This window comes from Lethenteron reissneri, chromosome 20 (genome assembly GCF_015708825.2).
Source record: "Lethenteron reissneri isolate LAM-NWPU_2019-01 chromosome 20, ASM1570882v1, whole genome shotgun sequence".
NCBI classification, from domain to species: Eukaryota; Metazoa; Chordata; class Hyperoartia; order Petromyzontiformes; family Petromyzontidae; genus Lethenteron; species Lethenteron reissneri.
Window position 1 is genome coordinate 6,548,403 of NC_083798.1, and position 22,004 is coordinate 6,570,406.

At 44.7% G+C, this 22,004-nt stretch overlaps 1 protein-coding gene across 2 annotated transcripts in view; it reads right to left on the minus strand.

Moving 5' to 3' along the window:
• Positions 1-20,598, minus strand: part of LOC133344652 (actin-related protein 3) — a 37,010-nt gene extending 16,412 nt beyond the window's left edge. The window contains exons 1-9 of one of the 2 annotated variants that reach the window (XM_061554689.1): positions 20,531-20,598; positions 20,216-20,271; positions 12,497-12,552; positions 11,201-11,325; positions 9,622-9,732; positions 5,864-5,959; positions 4,675-4,782; positions 3,330-3,473; positions 2,085-2,258 (exon numbers count right to left, since the gene is read on the minus strand). In XM_061554689.1, the coding sequence (XP_061410673.1) occupies positions 2,085-2,258; positions 3,330-3,473; positions 4,675-4,782; positions 5,864-5,959; positions 9,622-9,732; positions 11,201-11,325; positions 12,497-12,552; positions 20,216-20,259 (858 nt within the window). In that variant the 5' untranslated portion in view covers positions 20,260-20,271; positions 20,531-20,598. Of the gene's footprint in view, positions 1-2,084; positions 2,259-3,329; positions 3,474-4,674; positions 4,783-5,863; positions 5,960-9,621; positions 9,733-11,200; positions 11,326-12,496; positions 12,553-20,215; positions 20,272-20,519 lie in introns of both variants that reach the window. The other variant, XM_061554688.1, reaches the window with a different exon arrangement.
• Between the last annotated feature and the right edge of the window lie 1,406 nt (positions 20,599-22,004).

Sequence of the window (22,004 nt, forward strand, 5' to 3'; positions counted from 1 at the left end):
GATTGTGCACGATAATCAATCTCTATTCCTCCTCCTCGTTGCGTTCACTCCACGCTTTTGCTCTTTTTCTCCTCTTGCTCCCCCCCTCTTCACTGGAACAAACTTCCCCTCCACGTTAAACATTCGCTCACTCGTTTCCGCTCTGCACTCAAAAATCACTTATTATCCCTAGCTCACCCCACGACCCCTTAATCTCCCCCTCATATTGTTTTCACTCATTTCCCATAATTCAATGCATTCATCATCATTTAATGTCATAATTTTCGCTTTCACTGAATACAAGCATCACAGATTTGCCCATTGCTTCCTCTCATCTATTGAATTTACTTCATCTCCACCATTACATTCATATGTACTATTGTTAATTTTGTGTAATGCGCCTTGGATAAAGCGCTATATAAATTTGTTTAAGATAAGATAAGATTTCTTGACAATAGTCCATCAAGTGGGGATTTGTAGGAAGACATCGCCAGAAGGGATTGTTGATGGCTGGCGGTCTAGACTAACTACGGATGGGTAGCCAAAGAAGGGAAGACGGAGCCATGAAATCGGCTCGTGTGCAAGTGCTGGTTGGATCGTTTCATTGCGGGAGACGAGAGGCCACACAGCGCTCGGATGTGTCCTTGCTCTATCCACTGCTGCAGCTCGTAAATGCAGTCTCCTGGTGCTGGTGCTTTCCGAGCAGCCGATTGAATGCATTATATAGTTCAATGCAAGGTCCTTTATTTAGAAAGGCGGAAACCTATTTGGGTATATTTTGACCTTTTTGCAGTGAAACATAACAATTCTATTAGAGACTAATGCACAAAATATCCACCAAACAGATTAAGGTCTACTTAACGAGGCAATTCACATTCAGAAGGCACTTTGTGTGACAAATGTGCTTCTTACCTCATTACCCACGCACCAGTTATTACTCGTTTCATTGCCACTGAATGATTGATCATGAATGCGTGTGCACACAAGATGGGACGTGAAAAGGGGGCAGTGATGAATGTGTTTGACATAGCAGTGAACAAGGCTACAGCGACGACGTATTGTAACAATGCCGTTTGCACAGCCTGTTTGTAAAACAGCTGACCTGCATGGCTGTTTATTCAGGTTTTTGTCTCTTTTTACAAATATTGTTCCAGTCCCGTTATCAGCATCAAGCCTTCAGACTCGGAACTCTCGCAGAGCAGGGCACCACTCCATGCGTTAGAGAAGGGCACCGCGTAATCATCACTTCTTTAAGAAATTCTTTGGGGTCGCCTTCTGCTACAGGGAAATGTTTGTCACACTCTTGAAGTTGGAATGCAGCCAGAGTAGATGGAAAAAATGTACGTGTTTTTTTTTGTAGCCAGTGGTGACTGGGCCGAGACCAATAACTCATTACACTTGAACACGTAGCAGGCTTACGCAACCAATATTATCCACAACAGATTTTTTTGGGTGAGATTGCGTAATTATGGCAGTCATCTGATGAGGATGGTTGCAATTACCAGCAAAACGTTGTACTCGAATTCTGAATGTTGTGGGTTTACTCTCTAACACACACCGGTGTGCTCAACTGGTAACGAATTGGCACGTTTTGTTTACGTGACAAACCTTACTGATTGACTGTGATGGGTGTGGCGAGTTTAACGACACATTAATCTTTACGTGATCTAACCCAAATAAACCTCTTTTATGGATCAATACACTTTACAATCCATTATAATCACATTTATCTATCCATATTCAACTGAAACATAGTTTAACACAAGGGTGCAGCCCTAGGTCCAAGACAGATGGCAAAATGTCTTTGGTATCCATCTTACATTGAAAATGTGATCATATAGAGGGATTTCTGAGGCGAGGTGTATATCTAGGAGGTAATTATCCAGAGCATCTGATGCATGGCTTTCTTACTCCGAAACAGGAGGAACAAGGGGAACCACCGTCATATTTACCCAAAGAGAGCGGTGTAGCGCAAATGCAGATTAACGACGGAGGAGAGGGAGAGGCGTAGACATGTGATGCTCATCGACAACCCTCGAGAAAGAGGATGACACGAATAGGGAGTGTGTCTCTCATGTCCCCCCGAACCCCGTCTCCCTACCAACCTCCGGGTGAAAGAAGATCTCGGGCCCCAGGAAGCGCTCGTAACCCACGTCGATGGTGAACTCCTTCTTGGTGATGGCGTTGACACCAGTGTACTGCTTCATCCACTTGCCAGGGTCCGAGTCAAACTTGCTGAACTCTTTGACAATGTCCGGGCAGATGTAGGAGAAGCGCTCCTGGTGAAGAGAGCAACATCGATATTAGAAATGAAAACTACTGAGATGATAACACCCCAATAAATATAAGAGCGGTCGTAACATTTAGCAGTGGCGTTCCATTGGCAGATGCATGCTGATTAGGCATATCATCCATACATCATTTGAGAGACACCCAGCCCAATCGCATGCAGGTCTACAAGATGATGATCTTCAAGAGATAGTAAAGCAGGTAAGCCACTATCAGTTTATGTAAATATGATTTTCATTGCCATGCAGTGACTATCCCACCTTCAGTCGATGGGTTCAATGTCAACCACAAGAAAAAATATCAAGCTTCAATCAACAGCCAATAAACTATTCGACATCAATCCACACGTCGGTGTCCAATAATGCACCTCTTATATTGGCCACTATTAAAGCTCTCCATGTGCCTTTTAATAGACACAAGCTAGTAAAAGAACTGTTATAGTTTTGTACACACGTCCCCCAGGCTGTATAAAAAATAATTTTAAGCTGCGCTAAAATAAGTTTTAAGCTGCGTTAACAAGCAAATGTTTTGAGTAATATTACTTTGGAATTACTGCCATGCTAAACGTGTTGTCTCATTTGTTCAGAATATTTTCTTAAAGGATAAATTTGCACACAATTTAAACAAATTGAATATGACCAATTCTTAAATAAACGGTTCAATGGATGATATATCAACAGTATAGAATTCACAGCTCTGTAAATCCACTGCTAGATGAACGTCTTTTCACGCCACGATGGTGAATGTAACATGCCATACTTCACCACGCTGGTCAGTGCCGGTTGGTGAATGAAGTGGGAGAACCAGGAACGGTTGAAGTTTAACCATGTCCGGAATTTAAACTCGGGTCACCAGGTGCATAGCTCAGTGTGCCAACCATTGCATCACCGGCACACCCCAACGTGAACATAAAAATACATTTAACCGTCACATACCCAGGTTAAAAAGAGATAACGGTGGTCGTGCTCTTGGGTTACGCATTCTTATAACACGAGAGGTGGGTTTGCTCCGTGGCACATGCCGTACCCCACGTGCGCATCGTCCTGCGTGAGACCAAGTACCTTGATGACCTTGGCGGTCTCCAGCGACTGCTCTGGCGGAATCCCCACCTCCCGCTCGCGCAGCAGCTGCTGGATGAAGTAGGTGATGTCGCGGCCGGCGATGGGGATGTGTTTGATGCAGCTCCCGATGACATACCCCTCCGCCTGGCTCGCCACGCGCGCACAGATTCTCGTCACTTCACTACCGCCCGAGAATTTAGGGATGACCACGGCATAAAAAAAAAGCTCTAAGAAGGGGTAATATCCTAAACATTAACTAATTACATGCAAAACTCTTCCATATTCATATCAAGTATGTATAGATTAATTCATAATAAAGGTTTCTGTGTTAGATCGCGTAAGTATAAATGTGTCGCAATCCTCCACCACCCCACACGGCCAATCAGTAAGAAATGTGTCACGTTAACAAAACGCCAATTAGTTACTTCTTCAGCCCACAGGTGTGCTTGAAGAGTGAGTCCACAACATTTACAATTTGAGTTGGACGACGTTTTGCTGGAAATTACATCCAGCATCTTCGGGCCATTTGCCAGAATAGTGAAGCCATCCACCTGCTTCCGGCCTTAAACAATGCAGGACGACATCATCATTGAACCCCATCAGGTTTCGAGATCAGAGGCGGAGGTGGGGGGGGGGTATTGTAATTATATAATAGATTCGTAATCAGTTAATTGGTATGTGATTCCTCCATAAGGAATTGTAATATGTACTTCTTAATTACACGCTTCCAGGCTTATTGCAGCTTGGAAGCAGATTATTAAGTAATACACAATACAATGAATAATACTGGTCGCGAAAGCCTACGTGTTAAAATGTATAGATTGAATATACTGTATATTAATATACACGCACACGTGTTTATATGCAGTGTACTAAAAGTATGTACACAAACGTGGCACTAAAAACACAATTTTAAAAACTCATGCATACACTTAGTGTCTTTCTGATTATGCATTTTACAATTTCCACTCATAGCTAGTGGTATCCAAATAGCTTTTAAACAAGCCACAGGATGGGCTGAAAAGAATTTCAAAATATTGATTGGTGGTCCTACACACAATAACACATGCATACCTCAGTCACTGATGTTACCGCAAGAGGCCTATTGCAGTGGCAGAGGCGACTGAGTTCACTAAAATCGGAAACAATATGTTGTTGCCAGGTTAAAAATATTTCGCTCTCATAGCCAGCTAAGATGCATGTGGCCACGGGTCACAATAAAAATAATTCGCGGGCCGTTTCCAGGCTGTGAGCCAGAGGTTCTCCATTCCTGCTGTAAAGAAAATGTATTTCGCCGAGTGACTGTGTCCGACTGAGCCCGCGGCTCAATCAAGGCGCTACTCACGACGGGGATGACGTGGGTGACGCCGTCTCCGCTGTCGATCACAGTCCCCGTGAGCGTGCGCTCGCCCACTTGCCTTGACGTCCACGACGCAGCCAGCGCCAGCACTGCCTGAAACACGCGACGCGTTGGGATGGCAGGTAAGAGGGGGCAACCGAACCCATTCACATAGTTGCGCATCATGACACAGACGCACCTAGGAGCATGTGTGCCTAGGATGGTTATTAAAGGTGGTCCTGGTATCTAAATGATGAAATAAAGAGGTGGACAAGGGTAGACTGGAGTTCTTTCGGAAAGATGAATTTGATCATGCAAAGCAGCATCCACCCAACAGTTACATACCACGTAAACGAACTATGCAATACCGCATTGTCCCACAGGCTCCTTCCTATACGACAACAATGCACTGCAGCCGTACCCACCCACTATGGCACACCCACACAGCCACACTTAACAGAGCCGCACCAATTTACTCAACAACATTTGGTGCAAACCACACCCGTGCACACAACCACACCTAGAAAAAAAATACCAGTCAGCGAATGTTGTCATCAGCCATGATCTACCCACTGCTGGATGAAAGCCTCCCTATACCATTATCATTCCTCACCGTCTCAAGAGGCAACAATCCATCCAGCTCCTGCACACGAGCCGATTGCATCGCTTCATCTCGGCGGTGAATTACCTCTTGGGTGTGTTATCCCTTTGGCTGCCATTCCATTGTTAATCTCGACCACTGGTTCCATCAAGTGAAACACAACACTTCCCCTTAAACCAACAACTGTATTATTTCCTGCAGTTATTTTTTATTTATTTGCTATAGCAATGATAAAAATAAAAGGGGAAGGCCTACCAAAATGCCGACATGATAACACGTGCAATCACTCGTACGTCCATCCACTTGCGAGAAAGAAAATACCCGAGGGAATGAGAAAATTGGGCTGAATTTACGTTAATGTCCAAACCAAATAAAAAAGGTGTTGGGAGAAGACAGAAGCAGAGAAATTCGATGTGGCGTCTCAGAGGGGTCGTTGTGTCAGGATTGCAGTTGAGCAGCTGTGGGGAGCGGAAATTAAAGCAAATGAACAGGAAGATGACACTCCTGTCGCGTCTGCTTGTATGTATGTTTAACTTCTTCCGCACTGTACATAGCCAAACGTGCTAATCGGAGGTGCAGCAGAGGGACACTTACCTGCACGGCAATGTAGAGGCCCGGCACGTTGAAGGACTCGAACATGATCTCTGCCGTGTACTCTCTGTTCTCTGGGGTGTTGAGTGGTGGCTCCGTCTGTATTACACAGGCAACCATGCATAATTAACCGTGACATGAAATTACACATCAGTTCGTGGTAATTAAGGGTAATTTTTCTTTACATATGAACACAAACTGATTCCGCTATCACTGCATAGGGGATCTCAACTGTCATTTTATGCCTTGGTAACTTATTTTTTCAATGATAATAATATTATTAACAGACCTTTATGAATTAACTGCTGGATCAAGGCCTTCGCACACCATGTCAGACATGGAGGTTATTTGACCATACTTCACCACGCAGGTCAGAATAAGGTGGCGAGTTCTTGGAAGGAGTGAGTTACTTCGGTTCTTGCCATTGCTGTTAGTTGAGGCTGAGAATCGAACGTGAGCCACTTAATATAATGGCAGATACAGATACCTCACCCTTCCGAGAAGCATAATATAATCAGTGCTTCTCATCACAATGAGTGTACAAACTGCGCATAGCAGAAACATCACCACCACGTTCGGTCGACGTTATCCTCTAGAAGGAATGTAGCGCCTCTGGTGGCTGCAGATGTCATGGCAACAAAAATGTCTCTCCAACACACCGGTGTGCTGTACTAGTGACGAATTGACATGTTCTGTTGACGTGACAACCCTTACTAGTTGGCTGCGTTGGGTGGTGGCTGGTTTTAATGACACATTTATATATATATAAATATACGCGCTCTAACAAAAAAACCCTCTTATTACATTTTTACAAGCGACATTTTATTTACGCATCTCAAGCGTTAAAATCAATTTTAATCAATGTTTTGGTTTATACACTGATCCTCTCGCCAATAGCATAAAATTAAAGCTCTAAATGCCATGATGGTGTGAGATTTGGACCAGCGACCTATCATCTTCATTTGTGTTTTACATTAACATGCAATTAAATGAATTAATAGAACGTGACTTTTATTTCCACTAAATTGCATGTTACTGATAAGACAGGGCAACAGGGCATTGTAGAAATACACGCGGTACATAAATGTGCACTACATAAGGCAAATTAAACATTTTTTTTACGGGAATTCATAAGGAAATGGCAAATAGTGGAAATTACCGATCCTGGCAGGGGGAAGCTCTGTTAATCTGGGGCCTTTACAGAAACGGCATCGTGTGTGGTTTTCTGCCTTCCTGCGTCGGCCCTGCCACCGCTGGTTCGGCACAGTTACGAAACCGCACTGGGCCAGCGTGCCAGCCCCCGGCGGCTAAGCGACACACCCCAAACTATGGCACAGGTGGACGTCGTCTGCTGGCGCTGCAGTTTAACCGGTCCTACCCTGCTACCTCCTGCCTCAGTGTAGCAGATGCCAACCACCACCGCCCTCTCAGAACAAACCGACAGTGAACCAGTTATAATTCTCTCTGCGCGCACGGGCTGCAACGGAGAAGTGTATGCAGGATGCAATACGAGTACAGTAATACACACACAAAAGGCGGCTTCTAGGCGCCACGTTGAGCATTGGATCGTTCCTATCATCATGCTTTGCATGTCAAGTGACATCACCTTATCACGTGTATAATGCATACCAACTCAAGAGTAAAAATTTAGGCCATTATTTTAGACCGCAGCAGGACAATGAGATAATTAAATAAAAATTCAATTTTTGTTAGGAGCCATCAGTATAGTATAACAGTATGACCATCACAGCCTATTACTGTTCTGTGCCTCGGGTGCTTTTAATGAGCAAGCCCTCCCTAAACACTGTGTGGACAGTTTGGCAGTGGCTAAGGGCAAAAATACACCAATTATAATACTCTCTGTAAACTATGGGCTCTAGGAAGAATCGTGATTTCTGCCAATAGTGACTTGAGAAGAGAGAAGATTAATCTGCGCTACGTGAACAAAGGTGGAAGCGTGTCGACTTTTGACATCGTGCGTCACTAACACCTTGTTTCTATCCTGTTTGACTGTACATGTGGATTTAAGTAGTTCAAATTGCTTTCATTAAATATACGGTAGAGTCTGCAATTGTGCAATATTCGTTATGGTGTTGTGACAACTTATGGGTAATTAGTCATAACGGCAAAAGCATTGAGACTTGGACAGGAAATACGGACCAGTTTGCCTACTTAAACAAATGCTGCTGCTGGAAAACATTGGCCTAGAATATTATGCCCCAATGGGTCAAAATGTTATCAGATTTTTACATAGTGAATAACACCCTCGTCCACTATTTGATTATTCTTTAATTGTATGTACACATGTGAGAGATGGCTATGCTGTTAACTAACACATACGCCCATGAGTCACTTTGAACAGAGTCGATAACATAGTTCCTGCAGTCACCCCATGATTTCTCTGGGGAATTACCAAAGCACTCATGTGCTGTAAAGGTGCAAAAAAAACCCATGATATCATTATTCCTAATAGTAGGTCGCCTGTTGGGTACAGGTGTCAGGGCAAAAAAATAGCAAATTTGTGAACCTTCCACGATGATTCGTTTCACTTTTCGACATAATCACACTCCTGGTAGTCGTGAAAAGATGCATATATTAATGAATTAGACTCGTGGTTATATTCTGTCATGTTGAATGCAAATTGGTACCCGTGACACCTATTTTCACCATCGAGGAGTGCAATAAATAACAGTGCAGCATGCTTGACAAAACAAAAGAAAAAACATAAATATTACAACCTATTTAACATTTGTAATCATAGGGCACGTTAAGCATTTGTTTACAAAATACAGGACACCAAAACAAAAGGAGGAATTTTACGATACCCATTGTAAGTAAGGGCTTTGCAGGGGCGGTGTCCATGGGTTTGGGGGGGGGGGACGCAGCGAGAAGCAGCAGGTGCTGAAAACAAGTTTGGGGCGACGCAAGCTCACGCTCGCAAACGGGCTATGGGCAGGCAGCTGTAAATACCAACGCCTCGATTAACGGCAAGACAACATTGCCGGCAACCCAGGGGCACTGTTTCCACGAGAAATATCGTTGGGTAAGCCTTCAGGCCAGGAGGTTGAAGTTACAGAATTGCAGCAGGCCTCAACCTGCCCACGTTGACTAGCTGTGGCCTGCTTGCGCTGGGAAACGCCCTTATGCAGTCACTGTGCAGAAGTGACATTTTCTAAATAAATAAAAAAATTTAGGAGTTGTAATTTTTTTTTTTAAACACACAATTCCACGCAGAAAACCCTCTTTGTGTGGGTCCAAACATGTTGCTGAGGAGATAAGTATGACTCATCTGTGGTAAAGTGTGCTGACCAGGGAATGTCCAGATTAAAGATTAAATCTTGCAAATTTGCTTTGTTTCTTTTCAGAAGAAAAGAAAACAAGTTGCGTAAACAGGTCATTGTCTTGCCCTGTCATGTGGCCTGCAAAACAAAGCAATTGCTGGAACAAAAACTGAAGCCGAGTCCTCAACTGAAAACAAGCTAAGAATGTGTGTTTTTGGGATGTTGATAAAAGCGCTGACATTTGTGAACACAGCAAATGGTTTAGTATTAAATAGTTCCGTGTTTACCAAACTTGAAATCTGGCTAAATAGAAATAAAAATTCAATACAGGAAATATACAGCATTGAGCAGCTTGGCATTTTCTTACAGGAACAGTTTACATAAATAAACCCGTGCTAGCACTATTTAAAAAATCTGTGTGTATAAATTGTCGGCCGCAGGAGTGAGAGTGCGATTCGGCAGTCATCCCGAACCCCTCACCAGGAGGAAGTAGTGGTCCTCAGGCTCGGCTCGGAGGTACTTGAAGATGATCTGCTCCATAAACCTCTCCATCAGGTCCCAGTCCTCGACCATGCCATGTCGGATGGGCCACTGTTATAAACAGACAAACGCATTCAGTGTTGTTTTTAATCAAAGCTGTTCAACATCGACCAAAAGCCCTGGAACAGCAATGTAGCTAGCAAGAGACGGCAGTATTGCGAGTACAGCAGATAAGAATAAACATGTTTTTCAAGGTGAAAGACGTTATAGGAATTCGGGAATAGAAAATTTGGGAGAGTTACAAAGTGGAGCAGTTCAAAAGTCAAGTGAATGAAGAAAGAAAATTATTATAGTCTACAGTGCAATCACTGAATGCAGTATGGATGTGATGACAGTTCATCTGGTAGAAAAGGTCCTTGGGTCCTTGATAATGGCGAACGTATCAAGTTGTGCAGTCCGTGGGAACAATGATTGTGGTAGATAACTATAAAAAAAAGTAACAGGGAGGTGAGTGATTATGTGCTCCTTAAATATGAGATGGTTTTCCACATGCAACATCTGAGAATGGTCATAACAGAGAGCCAGACGAAGGAAAGACACATTTAACATTCCTTCTCTGGCTGCAGAAGTGTCGACTTCGTAAAACTGCCCACATAGTACCGGCTGCCAGTTTTCCAGAAGTGTTTATGCAAGTCTCAACTGAACTCAAATGGCCCCACATATATTCCAAGAAATGGAGTCATGTTTAAATGTTTTTTTTTTAAATAGTTGCATATGTGATTGCATTTTAAAAAGATCGCTTGAATACATTCTGACTTCTGACAACTATTTAAGTCAATATCCACTTTAACTGGGCTTAAGTAGCTTGCACACTTAAGTCAGCAGGTATAGCTTTAGTTTAAACAATATATAATTCAAGACTAATGCCAAGCACACACTCGTTTGCGTACAATGACAACACGTGTCTTGACTTGAATGTTAATATTGTTACATATGGAAAGATATATGCATCACACCTAACAGTAGTAGTGATAATATAATAATAATATAATATTAGTAGTGACATACACTGCTTATATCTCAATGAGTAATAAGTTACGTCGGTCACCCGTAAGTCAAGCACTCACGAGATGTCAACATCCGGTAGATATTAGACGGTAGATAATATTACATTTTCAGAAACGTCTCCTACGTATGTACACTCCAATAACGAGGTGGTAAAATTATCAGGCACAGTACATTCATAGACAGTCAATAACACAGAGCCAGACTACCAGACTATTCCACTTTAGGAATCACATGGTTCAGTATTAACACCCAAGGACCATGGAACCACAATACGGTGCCCTCAGGATTGTTATGGTTTGGCTAAAAGGTCCAAACCTAATAAGGCAACACTAATATACCTTCAGGATCCTTAGGGTTCAATGTTAATGAATAAGGCTCATAGGGCTACAATAAGACATGTTTATAACCCTTATTGTTCAGTGTTAATGCACAAAAACCAAGAAGCCAGTGAACTCCAGTAATAAAAAACGAGCGAGTGTGTATGTAAAATCTGCTGGACGGGCGTGCGTGCCTTGGTGGCGTAGTTCGGCTTCTCGATGGCCTCGTCTCCGATGAAGAAGTCCAGGTCATCCACACCCTTCATCACCCTCCTCTGGGACTGGTCGCCCACCTTTGCCGACTCCTTGATGGCAATGCCTGCACATAGATGCACACACACACACGTAGTATCATCTTCTTCTTCACTTTTTCCTCGCTCACTTAGGGCATTTATCTTCCTGGTCCTCCTCCTCCACTTCTTCCTGTCTTAGGCCATCTCCACATCAGCACTCCGCAGAGATATATATTTTTTTTAAATTGTAGTACTGCCATCTCCTGGCCTCCTCACAACTCAAGCCGATAACACCCAGTATTCCCAGACAATCTCCCATCTAAGGACTAATCGGACTCACCCCTGCTGAGCTTGAGACCCGACAAGAACAGACAGCATTCATGATGAGAACACCCAGCATGTGCCGAGATGTGAGTTTGCGACAGTGCTCATATTAGAGGAAGCTCTGGTTAGAAAATGCATCTTACTCAGGTGTCAACTGCATGACTCCCAATCTACAGGCATGTGACAATTTGCCTACATGCATGATGTGTGCATTAAATTAGGGTGTACGATTCAAACTGTAAAATAGGATGAAAAATAATCAATTCTTGACGCGTGATACTGAAACCCGACAGAAATGTGAATTATTAACGGCCTACTACATTATATTGAGCCCTTTGAACCTAATTTCAAATGAATATACACATCGCCAAACTTTTTTCAGTCTAACAATGTCTTGTGTCTCCCGACGTTAAAACACAGTATGACCTAAACCATTTGGTTCCCTAAACTTTTAACTTTTAAAGTTTAAAGAAATCTCTCATGAGCAGAGGGAACGACACTTGCCGTCTGTTCTCCACATGTTTGGAACAGATCCTCCCAGGAAGCTTTGCACTCAGTCCAATTAAAAATTATGTTCGAAGGACTGTGTTGTGTCCATTACCTAGGGTCAACAAACTGTGGCTGCGGAGCCGCATGCGGTTCTTTAAGCCCAGTTTACCATGGGAGCCCAGTTGACCATGGAAGTCCACTTTACCATGGAAGTCCAGTTTACCCTGGGAAGTCCAGTTTACCCTGGGAAGTCCAGTTTACCCTGGGAAGTCCAGTCCACCATGGAAGTCCAGTTAACCATGCGCAGGGGTAGGCAACCTTTGGCTCTTTAAGGACTGCTTTGTGACGTTATCTATTAAGGACCATGTCGTATTCACATTGCATTGTGGCTCCTGAAATATTGAATATGACGGCAGTAAATGTGAAATACACCAACGTTCTCACATGATGGGATGATAAACTGTGGCTCCGTGTTGCCGGCATAACCCAGTTTTGTGTACCTGAAACACAAGAGTGCATATTAAAACACAGCACGTCACGAACGTATTCCTCAAAATTCTTAGGATTTCTCACAGTACAACACAATTCACAATTCAATTTAAATGCATACAGTCTAAACACAACCGTATCTCACGCCATCATGGGAATCGGTGTCAATAAAAAAACATCAATTGACTAGAGTTTCACCCTTTAAATGTGACACGCCTGTATACAACACAAAATGGTAAAATATAACTGAACAATACAAATATAGTACGTGTGTTTGGATTACACTTAAGTTGTAACGTTATAAGCACAGGGAAAGGGAAGACAAGGGCTTCTTGTTTCACAGCAGCAGACAGTCTCAAGCTTTGTTATGTCTGACATTTTTTTTCATTTAATAAGAGTATAGCATTTGCATGCGATGTTGGCAGAACACTTTCATTTCCCGCGCTGTTCGCAAAGCTGCGTGTATAATGTTAGCCACACAAACTCGGAAGACACAAGGAGAACCTGCAGCTACATAACCGCACAGTGTGGAACTTCCAGGCCAAATTTCAACATGCCTTCAGCTTCCTCATTATGTGATCCGTGTTAAATATCTGCAGAGTGGGTCCCCCCCCCCCCCCCCCAACCAACAGCCTCAGGCAAATAAGGACAATCATTTTCCTGTCCCGCATAACCAATGCTCCTCAGTGGAGTTGACAAATTCCCAGCAGCTTCCCGCAGTTTCACCAATTTTCCCAGCAGAATTGAGTTCCCTGAAGTCAACGGCATGCAATTCCCTCCCGGTGGGCCATGGAGGGAGACTGAGCAAGATGGAACGTTTGGTGGTGGCAGCTGGGCTGGCTGAGTCATGAGCTCTCCATGCCACGCACCCTACGCAGCTGTACCCAGCTGTGCCGACAAGTGGTTTTGCAGACACAGTGTTGACATGGCCAAGAGGAATGGTAACGCACCTCTGATTGTGCACAGAATCAAATGCCCATAACTGGGATTAGATCCTGTGGAGTCTGGTGAATGCTGTAAAGATTCACCGGCTCAACCTAAGTTGGTAGCCGACTTCAAACAATTACAATGCTTGTATACAACAAAACACTGTACCGTTAGAAAGACAAAGACGGCAGGGGGACCACAAAAATATGGCCATTTCGGTGAACGTGAACTGCTTTGGCAATTATCAGTAATTAAAAATGTAGGTGTATTGAGTACACCTAACCCAGGCACAGCAGGACGGGGGCTGGTATTTATTTTAATGCACGGCAATGGAAATCAACAGCCGGAAAATGTCATAAAATATTTAGCTAGTGTTAAAAAGTATAGTTTACAAAAGAAGTCAAATTGCAGCGTAAAATCACAATATATATTTTTAAAAATACAAACCTACCCAAGCATTACCCCATACATGTCGAGTATAATTGTGCATGGAGTACTGTACCAGAACTGTACTCATGAGTTCCTTCATAATCTCAAATTTTAATCTGCCAAGCAGGGTTGCCTTAAGTTTTCTAAATCTGAAGCCCCTATACAGGAAATACATACTGGGGCTACAGATACAGTGTGCGGTTGGGTGACAAGTTCATGGAACTGTTCAGCACAAAAGTCCTCAAGTGTGTCAGCGACAGGCGTGTCATACAGCCATAAGTGAACTTTATCTACAAGCAGGTTGTAATAGCCCAGTTTTTTAAGAGACCTGGGTAAATACGGAATAGTATCGGGAGAAAAAAAAACTATTCGCAATAAAAGCAATTCAAACAACAATGAAGTACAACCTATAATACAAATGAAAGTCAAGATACAAATTAAAGTGGGGGTAATGGCTCAAAAATAGGTAAAGCGATGCCACAGTGGTTAGCACAACTGCACTGTGAGCCCAGCCATGACTAACGTGAGTGACGACTGATATGTAGTCCTGCTTCCCCACCACACTTAAACAGCAGTGAGTTGAAAGAAGGGCTGTAAATTGGCCACAAAAACAATGGTATGGTCTGAAAAGTGACTAATAATCCATGAATAACTTACAGATAGCTTTTTTTTACATTTTTAAAGCAAATTTAACATGATTCTATGAGATGACGACATCCTTTTAACCCAAAGCAGCCATGCAATGGGACAGGAGTTGTTGGCACAGAGAGGCACGAGTTAGTGCTCGGCTTTATCACGAGCTGCCAGGTAACATGATTCTGAAGGTGAGGATGGTCCATTGGCTGAGATGCACAGTATGCTGCTCAGTGAAAACTGGCCCTTATTACTATGGGCCAGCTTAATAAGGGCCAGAATACGGGCCATACTATTAGAGTATGGCCCTTATTCTCATTACTGCCGATTGTATATTGACAATGTTAGATGAAGTTGGTGTCGATGGTTATAAGGTCACGTGTGTGTTAAGCATGTGAATGATACATCAATAAAAAATTTATTCTTACACTTGGGATGGATGCCTCGAATTGGGCATTCAAGAATTAATTATTTTCAATTCCTTTATGTTTTACAAGGCGGGATAGATGGCGCAGTGGATGGCTCACTGTGCTACGAACCCAGACAGCTTAGTTTGATTCCTGGACTCAGCAAACATCAACGGTGGGTGATAACTGAACTGGTACCCCTCCATTCACCAATCGAGACTGACCAGTGTGGCGTAGTATGGTCAAACATCCCACATGGCTGACATGGCACAAGGAGGTCTTCATCCAGCAGTGCATTGACAAAGGGATGTAAACGACCATGTAATGTTAATGCATATTTTCATGCAACTGCTCCCTGCAAACTCTGCAGCCACCAAAGGTGCAACATGCACCACCAGCAGGGAAATACGATATTTGATTCTTCAATGGAATTGCACTGTGTCGAGGAGTAGGGCAAATCATTACACAACTAATGTGTACAGTCCGTATGTAAACATTTGCCCAAGCGGCCAAGATAACATCCACTTCACGGAGAGACATTACAGTTTCCTACAAAGGTCACGTCAACGGTTGTCTTGAGTGGACAGTAGGTGCAAAAAAGTAAACGCGGTGACACATTATTACAAACGAGCCTTTTGCCCGTCCAAGGACGGGTGTATTGCAGTAAATCTGAAACTTGCAAGCAAAATGCAGACCGCCACGTGATAGCCATTGCATCAATTCGTGTGCAATTTGTGACACAGACTTATTTCATTTTAAGGTTATAATCCCTTGTTCATCACGACGTCCTTTTTACTTCGATGTCTCAACAGCGTGACGGAGATCGCGTGACGTGAGGGTTCTGCCTTTGTCGTGAGGGTTGTAAGTTGACGCCGAGGAGGGGGGAGGAGGCGCCTCGCCCCCCCATGTGGAGTGACGTCACCCGCTAATTATTATTAACGGAGGGGGCTGTCCATGTGGAGGACGTCACCTGCTCATGATTATTAATGAGGGAGGGTCTCCATGCAGAGTGACGTCACCCACTCAGGATTATTAATGAGGGGGAGGGGGGGTCCATGTGGAGGACGTAACCTATTTGATGGTTCTTTCGTTAAAGCCACGTAGATAGAAAGTCAAAAATTTAGGACGTCACCTGTTCATGATTATTAATGAGGGGGGCTGGTCGACGTGGAGTGACGTCACGTACGGGACACACAGACATTCTTGGCTCATTATAGTAGTAAATACTACATACAGTGGACAAGATTGTGCATACACCAACACACATACGTATATAATTATCAGATATACAATTGTGATGATTCGGAGTTTACAAACAGTTATTTTGGTATCGTGATACCAACTTGTTTGTTTGAACTTGTTAGTCCAGTTTTGTTCGCTCCATTCGCCTGAACGTTAACATTCGCGAATCATAATTTGCAGGAAAGGTAAAATAATTGCTTCCCACACTCAGTTTGATGCGTATGGCAGGAGCATCAGAATTAATTTCAATCAGTACATCTGCGCATGCTACCAATGATGTGGCGTGACTGTGTGCGTAGTGCCCACCAAAATGAAATGAGAAACCTTTAGCCACTTCAGGTGTAAGGGTGTGCCAGCACAACACACAGGTCGCGCACACAGACACAACCAACGATCCATATTTATAGCCTTCAAAGACAGTTGACGCAAATGCTGTTGGCGACCACTTATTAAGGCTGGCACGATGCACGAGAGCAGTGTGGTTCTTAACCTGGGGTGCACGCCAGAGGTCGCAATCGGGTACCCGATACCCGTACCCTACCCGATACCCGGCTACCCGTACCCCGCCGGGTACGGGTAGCCGTTAGCGACCCTAGTGCGGCCGGGTACGGGTAGGCCGTGAGTCACTGGTGAGTCACCGTTTGTCACTCATTTCGGGTACGGGTATGGGTAGGATATGGCTACCTGTACCCGGCCGGGTACGGGTACGGGTACCCATTTGCGACCCTGGTGCGGCCAGGTACGGGTAAGGAATCAAAACCCGTTTGCGAGCTCTGGTGCATGCACCCTCTGCGGGTGTGAGATGACCTTTCTGAGAAGCGAAGGGGTGCAGGCAGCAGTAAAGGTCAAGAACCACTGCACTCGAGGGTGGTGTGGCCATTACCACGCCCGGCCGTGTTCGTCTCCACATTGCTGATGTTTATACATCACAGCGTGTACTCGTTTAAGGCTAGGGGAGGCCCAGGACTCGTTCAGGTATGACTCGCCACTCATATTTAGCTGTGTTCGGGAATCAAACTCAGGTTGCTGGGGAGGGCGGTAACCACTAAGCCACATTTCTCCGCACACATAGCTAAACGCACGCACAAACTGGCTGGATATTGCGGGAATACTTCAGTCTAAACACACCTCACATTCCTTCGCCCTGGACACACCTAGCTGGCAAGAAAGAATGTGGAACCTGCCCACCTAGAGGCTTTGAGCAGGAGTAGAAGCCATGGGGATCCAGAGCGCTTTATGCCAAGGGCACCTGAAGATGATGCTTGCTGAAGGAAGCCTATTATAACCAAATCGCCCAAATCCGTTCAATAATTAGATCTCGTAAGCTCAGCAGTATTAAAGCTGGTTGTCACTTGGACTGGGTGACTGTCTGGGAATGCCAAGTGTTGCAGGCGTGGGCTGTATGGTGGGCCATGTCATTAAAGTACTGTACAGCAATGGAATGAATGCGTGCAGATGTTACCCTCCTTGCACTCACGGTGGGTTTTCTCAGGGTTCTTCGTTTTCCTCCCACATGCCAAACGCTAATTAATATAATTGGCCAAACATCCAAATGCAGGACCCTCCTAAAAAAAGTATTAAAACCGATTGAGCCCTTCCTGGAAAAAAATAAGAGGCATTAACTATGCTTGCAACTTCTGCTGGGTTAACACTGTTTCATAAGAATGCCTCGGGGAGGGATGTGATGAGAGAGGTGGAGGAGATGAAGGCAGACTGATAAAGAGTGTTTGCTTTGGCAATTCAACACACCCTGAAGTCAATTAAAACTCCTACAGTCTCACAGCCGAGTGCTCGCCCAATTGCCATTGCAGCACCGGGTTACCTGATGCCAGGGCGTGTCTGCCTGCGTTTAAATGTTAGGAACAGCCATAATCCAGATTGCTAGCCTACTATATATTTTTCTGCTTTAAGGAAGTGTTAATTATGGTGTATTTATTTATTTTTATTTATTTGCAATAATGACTGAAACAAGATGGGTTATTAAAGAAACGTGCATATGATTTAACAAGTCAAAATATACTGTGGTACATGTTTGTGCCAGCAAAACTTTATAACACCCAAGGGAGAAACTGTTGGTATTTACATCACCAAATGTATTTGACAGCAATTATCCAATCTCATCAAAGACACTGGTTCGAAATGACATTCTCTCATAAGCAATGTCAGTCTTTAGTGTTCATTTATCAGCAAACGGGAACATTTCTGGTCATCAAAATTTTTTGTAAATGTTGAAGCATGAGATAACTAGGTTACTTCACCACTCACACACATTACAGACATTACATACATTCACAAACTTAAAAATAGACACGCAGATATAACAACAAACTCTTTCTCGCTCGTATGCAACCACTCTCGACATTTACACAACTCAAAGATATAAATAAAACGTAATTCACATTTACAAACCCATATAAACTATTACCCTACGTTACCATACTCATGGTAATTGCGTCCAGATAGCGTTTCCTTGCACTGAGCACACATCAGCACATACCCCTCCCACACTAAAATGCACACACAAGTCCTGTGGACTCCTTACTGACACTGCGACCCACCCAGTTCCTCGTCACCCATAAAAAAAATACTCGAAACATAAAAAAAACTTTACCCGATCACCCACCTGACCACCCACACTCTCACCCACCCACACTCTCACCCACCCACACTCTCACCCACCCACACACACTCTCACCCACCCACACACACTCTCACCCACCCACCCACACACACTCTCACCCACCCACCCACACACACTCTCACCCACCCACCCACACACACTCTCACCCACCCACCCACACACACTCTCACCCACCCACACACACACACTCTCACCCACCCACACACACTCTCACCCACCCACACACACTCTCACCCACCCACCCACACACACTCTTACCCACCCACCCACACACACTCTGACCCACCCACCCACTTTGACCCACCCACACACTCACCCACACACACACACTCTCACTCACCCACCCACACTCTCATCCACCCACACACACTCTCACCCACCCACCCACACACACTCTCACCCACCCACCCACACACACTCTCACCCACCCACACACACACACTCTCACCCACCCACCCACACACACTCTCACCCACCCACACACACCCACACACACTCTCACCCACCCACACACACTCTCACTCACCCACCCACACTCTCATCCACCCACACACACTCTCACCCACCCACCCACACACACTCTCACCCACCCACACACACTCTCACCCACCCACACACACTCTCACCCACCCACACACACTCTCACCCACCCACACGCTCTCACCCACCCACTCTCACCCACCCACTCTCACCCACCCACACTCTCACCCACCCATCATCATGTCACCCACTTGACCACACACCCAGCCACCTGGCTCTACATATCCAGCAGTCTACTCAGCCACCCATTTCACCACGCATTTAGGCACCTGTCAAGCCACCCAGCCAGTCATTCACTCGGCAACCTCACCAACGACACACCCACCCAGCCAATCTTCCACCCTGTCAATCAACTGGCACTGCCCATCACCCTGACCACCCAAGCACCCACTCGGCACCCAATTATTCACCTGGCAGCTGCACATTCATCCAGCCACCAAGTTACCATGCAACCATGACCAACTAGACATTCACTGTGCAACCCACTCGAGTAACCAACCTATTCACACAGCTACACACCCCACTCACGGAGCCACCAACTCACCCGTTCACACACTCAACCACCTATCTGTCAGACATCTACACGCCCAAATAGCCACATTCGAAGTCACCCACCCGGTCACCGACTACCACTCACACACCCAGTCGCTCACCAACACACAATCACTCACCCACCCATAGAAACAATCACCCACGGAGTCAACCACCAACGCACCCATTCACTGAAGCACCCACCCCGAGTAAAACCACTCACGCCCTTTCACTACGGCGACCGACCTGGTCGCCCAATCCCACACCCACACAACCCGCATGTGCGACCCAGTCACCCTCGCGTCACACCGGTCGGCCACTCACCCCGTGCCGCAGTCGACCACACAAGCGGGCAGACGCCCAGCCATGTCAGCTTCGTCCTAAAACAGCGGCGGCGGTGGCAGCAGCAGCAACAGCAGCAACAACAGCGGCAAAAGCACAGGACACGCGCATATATGAAGGCAGCGAATTTTACAACAGCCACGCAATTGATTGCATCGCGGGCAAAAGGTGGAGTTGCTGTGAAGGTGGAGCAAAGTGGACGAGGGTGAGGCGTGGGTGGACGCGAGCGAGAGAGAGAGAGCGAGGCGAGGATGAGCAGCAAGGAAGGAGGCAGCGCCACACGCACCGGGACCAGACCTGCGCTCACACTTCCGGGCGTCGGCGAAATGGCGGCGACTCTCGATTCCCGGAATCGCGATTCCAGTTACCGCGCACGTCGATTCTATTGAATTCGGAATCGGAGGTGGTCGTGGATGAAACTGAACTTACACCATTGGAACCTCAATTGGTAGTAGAAAAATATGATGATTGTTTTTTTTACCATTTTATCTGGCAACAAAACTGACACTTTTTTTTTACAAGGAGTCATGTTTGCATTGACCACAATACCTGCAGTCGTAATGCAAACAAAAACATAACTCTGATAATGTATGCACTGTCCCTGAAGTTGATTGGTCCATACCTGAGACAGCTTTCCTTAGAGCCTAGTCTCACATGGTGTTGGACCAGATGACGCCAAAAGGCGCACAACTCAAAGACAATGCACCATCAGAGTATGAGAGCTCGGGTTAAGCATTTACACCGTTGGAACCTCATTTGCCAGTAGAAAAATATGATAATTGTGCGCCTTTTGGCATCATCTGGTCCAACACCATGTGAGACTAGGCTCTAAGGAAAGTTGTCTCGGGTGTGGACCAATCAATTTCAAGGACAGTGCATACATGATCAGAGTTGTGTTTTTTGTTTGTTTACATTCCGACTGCAAACATTACTCCTTGTAAAAAAGGTGTCAGTTTTGTTGCCAGATAAAAGGGCAAAAAAAACAATTATCACATTTTGCTACTGGCAAAGGAGGTTCCAATGGTCGTTTTTATCTTGTCTTCTAATTGGTAGCGTTATTACGCTTGTTGTCACCCACGAGAGAGCGTCTCCCGAGTCTCAAGAGTGTTCTTTGAGTTGGGTCCTGCCAAGTTTTCGCAGTCGGCATGTGTGGGGATTTGCTTATGCGTAATCCTCGATTGAGAGTGATTGGCGGTGTCATTTTGGTTGAAATGTTACATTTTGGACTATGACGCCGGCAAGCAATGGCATCATCTTGCGAATGACAAAACCGTAAAAGTAATATTTAAAGAAACGTTTTAAAACACGCTTTAATTAAATGTACCGTGCTATTAATGGAAGAACTCCACGACTCCTGGAAGTGGCCCCGAGGCTTGCCATAACGTAAGGGGATGTGGGCAATTACAGCCAACGTCAGTTTACCATGGACAATTAGTCCCAAGCCGAAACATAACATATAACTAAGATTGTTTTTAAATATGTTTTTTTACTTTTTATGATAGAATATAGCATTGTCATCAGTAAGACATCAGTAAACCAAGTTTGCAGTCGATACCACATTGGGAAGTGGGTTAAAATTGAGTTACAAGATTTGAGGATATAACAACAGAGTTAAATAAAAGCGTTTAATAAAAACCACCACTTGCCACCACCAGAGATTTGGTGATGCCTTGAAAACTAATTTATTTAGAACCGCTAACCTAAAATTAGCGTGGTTGAATCAGAATATGTATTTATACTGGATAAATCCGATGAGCCACACAGCTCTTAT